General features: G+C 42.3%; 1 protein-coding gene across 1 annotated transcript in view; it reads right to left on the reverse strand.

Moving 5' to 3' along the window:
* FBXL3 (F-box and leucine rich repeat protein 3) overlaps nucleotides 1-3221 on the reverse strand; it is a 7775-nt gene extending 4554 nt beyond the window's left edge. Inside the window, exons 1-2 of the mRNA XM_018565384.1 lie at nucleotides 2845-3221; nucleotides 889-1011 (exon numbers count right to left, since the gene is read on the reverse strand). Coding sequence (XP_018420886.1) covers nucleotides 889-1011; nucleotides 2845-3210 — 489 coding nt within the window. The 5' untranslated portion in view covers nucleotides 3211-3221. The remainder of the gene's footprint in view (nucleotides 1-888; nucleotides 1012-2844) is intronic.
* Between the last annotated feature and the right edge of the window lie 936 nt (nucleotides 3222-4157).

Consider the following 4157-nt stretch of genomic DNA (forward strand, 5'->3'; position numbering starts at 1 on the left):
GTGGTTGCTGCATTAGTTTTCTTTTTCATTTGTTTTTTTACTTTCATCTGGTAATCCAGCAAATAACAAATAGGCCCAGGGTGGGTCTCCAGCATGGAAGAAGGTGAACGTTGCTGGTAAATAATTTCAGTGCACAGGAAGTTCTAAAACATTGTATTTCTGGCAAGATCAACAGGTATGTTTGTTCTTGCTAAAAATGTTGTTGGTCTGAAAAAAAAATAAAAAACGAAAGCAGATCCCACATCTAAGGACTGGTAAGCTGCAATATATTACATATATTTGTACTTGGGCTTAGTTATCCTTTAACCACATCAGGACTGGAGCAATTTTTTCACACACATTAAAATTTGAATTTTTGGATAGAAAAATGACTTTAAATCCCCAAACAATTCTATATTTTCTAAAAGCAGAGGCGCTCAAAATTGTCCATAAGCCATGCTTTGAAAGCCCTTATCGCTCATTTTAGAATGAAGGTGAGTGAAGTACTCATACTCGCCCAAATGCTCCAATACTTAACCCCCCCCCCCCCCCCCCATGCCGGAACTTCCAGTCAGAGGGAGACTTCCTCTGACTGTCAGTGCCGCGAGGGAACATGGGGTCAGCTTCCTAGCCAATCAGGAAGCCAGGCGGCGGGTAATGGCTCATCGCTTGGCAGGCTCCATGCCGATTGGCTGGGAAGCTGGCTTTCCGGCCAATCAAGAAGCCAGGTGGCTGGTAATGACACGCCGCATGGCTTCCTGATTGGGCAGGAAGCTGGCTCCATGCTAGCAGAAGTACCAGAACTCTGTATCGGCAAGTACCGAAAACATAAATATCGGTACTCGTACTCTAAACGGAAAAAACGGTAACGGTGCAACCCTAGTTTTCAATGCAAACAATAGAATTTACCTTTGGTAGGTCCATAAAGCTTGGTCTTGCAGTTGAAATAAGTCCAAGTGTTTTTAGGGAGCAATTTACCAGTTGTGAGAGAATATCACATGCAGCCTCTGCCGATTCCTTGCTGCTATCCACCTGAAATAAAAGTATGATGGTTTATACTGAAAATAGAAAATACAAGAATGGTTTTACAATAAAATTCTAAGATTAAATGAACTCAGCTCATCATTCAGCTTACTAGTCATTTATTTTAAAGTAAGCATCACCTCACATTACACGGACAGGACCTGCTTCATCTAACTGCAGGAAATAAAAATGCTGTGATCCTGTCACATCTAAAAGTTTGTTTGGGAAATTATATTTTTGCCTAATAGGATAACAACAAAAAAATAAACAAGGTGATCAGCGCCAGTAAGTGCAAACTGAAAATAAGGATATAACTAAATATCTGGAAAATGTGAAATACAATATTGTGCCAAACTAATAATCATACATATCTAATACATTGAAACATATATAAATGAATCGCATATATGAGCCTTCAAACAAATGAGGCATAAAAAAATATATCTACACAAAAAAAGCAATAAAGACAAAAAGAGTCCCAGGAAAAAACAAAAGGAAACAATGGTGATTGTGCAAGAAAATATCTCAGATGATTCGCAGCCAATCTGCATGTAAAGGGGCCCATACACTCTACAACCCTTGCAAGGCTTTTGTCTTGCGAGGGTTGTAAAGTAATTAAAAAAACGTACGATCTGCCCATCTTGGACAGGCAGATCGTAATTGCGATCATTGCAAGCCCGCCCCCCTGGGGGTGCGGGCTTCCGATGACTGCAATGCTGAACGGGCAGTGTGCGCGTGCGCACACCGTCCCGTTCGGCAGTGATCTCTCGGTCATGCTAAAAACCAGCCGAAAATCGTACGATTCTCGGCTGGTTTTCCAACATGCTCGAAATACAAAAGTCGTGCAACCGTACAGTAGAAACGGTCACATGCCTTCCATACACTGCACGATTATCGTACAATCGCGGGATTTCCCGCAATTCTCGTGCAGTGTATGGGCACCTTAACTCTCAGGTAAGGCTAATCACACAATGCAGGCAGACCTTCACCTCCACCCAGTGAGTGATGACAACAAGTGAGTGCTCACCTGGGGAGGTAGACCCACAGAGCTAGGTCAAATGCGCTTTTTCCCTTCCTAATGGGGGAGGGAAGCCAATGCACAGAAAAGGCGATAAGGTCTCCTCAGATCACAGGTACCAGTATAAATCCAGGAGGAAAGAGAAAAAGGATAAGGACATAGTGCGTAACGTCCAATAAAATGCAACTTAATAAAAAATGCGTACTCACAATGGTGTAAACAGTACAGGCATTGCTGGTTTGATCCAGCAATACCCAATGCCTGTACTGTGAGTACGCATTTTTTTATTTAATAAGTTATATTTTATTGGACGTTACGCACTATGTCCTTGTCCTTTTTCTCTTTCCTCCTGGATTTATGCTGGTACCAGGTGAGCACTCACTCACTTCCTGGGACTCTTTTTGTCTTTATTGTTTTTTTTGTGTGTGGATATATATTTTTTATGCCTCATTTGTTTGAAGGCTCATATATGCGATTCATTTATATATGTTTCCATGTATTAGATATGTATGATTATTAGCTTAGCACAATATTGTTTTTCACAGGATAACAAAAAAGCTCGTGTGGCAGCATCACTGAGCTACTTTAATCAGTAAAGATCAATAGTTAGGCCAATTTTTCAGTCCAGAAGATTGGCAACTTATGGTATACTGTCAATTGGGAGGGTTTGTAAAAAGTGCAAAACAGGAGCTTTGAATGAAAAACACATGGCTGAAAAAGAATAAGATTACACACGAGTTAACCGTGAAATGACACTGCTAAATACAAATGGCCAGCACACTGCAGTATTTTCATCTGGAAATGACAACATTTCAGCAACATACCTTGAAGCTGACATACTGGAGATGATTTGAATGTCTTTTTAGAATCTGTTTGATAAGGTCAGGATGTGTTGCCTTCAGGTAAGAAGTAGCTGGTTGATTAAGTTCAAATTCAAAGCAGCGCCACAGGTCAGGCATGTGAAAAACATGGTTCCAGTTCCTGCACACCTGTGAAGCATGTGCACGATCCAAGAGAGGCAAATACTGAAAAATCTGTAGTATTATATCTGGTAGTAAATGTCCCCAGTCATGTGACTTGGACATCTTTGTTGATTCATCTCCTGAATTTTTGGGCCTCTTTGACAACTCCCCCAGTTCTCCTACTGATAAACCAATAATGGTGTCGCTGGCCATTTTTCCTCGTTTCATTCTATATAAAAGATAATATGCAAATCAGACATTTAGAATCACAAGGAAAACATTTAGAACAAACAAAACAGATTAAGCTTGAAAATATTACGGCATCTGTTGGTGCTGCCCTACAGGGTGTTTACTAGCAGGTGGTGGAAAGGTTGAACTACTAGGCCCATTTTAAAGGGTAATTCCACTTTCTCACCAAATGTGAGAAAATTAAATTACCCACACCAATCTGCCCCCTCTCCCCTAAATTACCCACACCAATCTGCCCCCTCTCCCCTAAATTACACACACCAATCTGCCCCCTCTCCCCTAAATTACACACACCAATCTGCCCCCTCTCCCCTAAATTACCCACACCAATCTGCCCCCTCTCCCCGCCCACGCTGGTCATACTGTTGTCTTGAAGCGCCATCCTCCCAAGGCAGTCGGTGTGCAGCCCTGCACTGAGCGTTTGGATTCACGCCTGACCATGTTGACCACTACAAATTACTTCCTGTCAATACGGAGACACGGGCAGAGCTGTTGCAGCTGTCTTCCCTCTTCCCTACAGCGATCTATTAGAAGTGATCTGCTACTGTACATTGCATGGGGGGTTTTAATCAGCAAACTTTGCTAACTATATTTTGGGATAAATGTATTAGGGTGCAGCGATTACATATACAGTAATACCTCGGTTTACAAGTAACTTGGTTTGCGAGTGTTCCGCAAGACGAGCAAACATTTCTGCAAAAGTTTGCCTCGATATACGAGCGATGTCTGTATATACGAGCGTCACGTCCGGCATCGCGTCCTGCTTGTATTGAGCAGGACGTGACGCCGGACATGACGCCGATCACAGGGATTGTGGGTGATCATCTCGGTCATCTGTCCGTGCGACTGTATATACTGTACAATGGCCCCAAAGCCCAAAAAAGCTGAAAAGAAAGGCGGTAAGAAGGAGATGATTACAGTGGCAG

This window comes from Nanorana parkeri, unplaced genomic scaffold, assembly GCF_000935625.1.
Source record: "Nanorana parkeri isolate BGI_ZX_2015 unplaced genomic scaffold, ASM93562v1 scaffold838, whole genome shotgun sequence".
NCBI lineage: Eukaryota > Metazoa > Chordata > Amphibia > Anura > Dicroglossidae > Nanorana > Nanorana parkeri.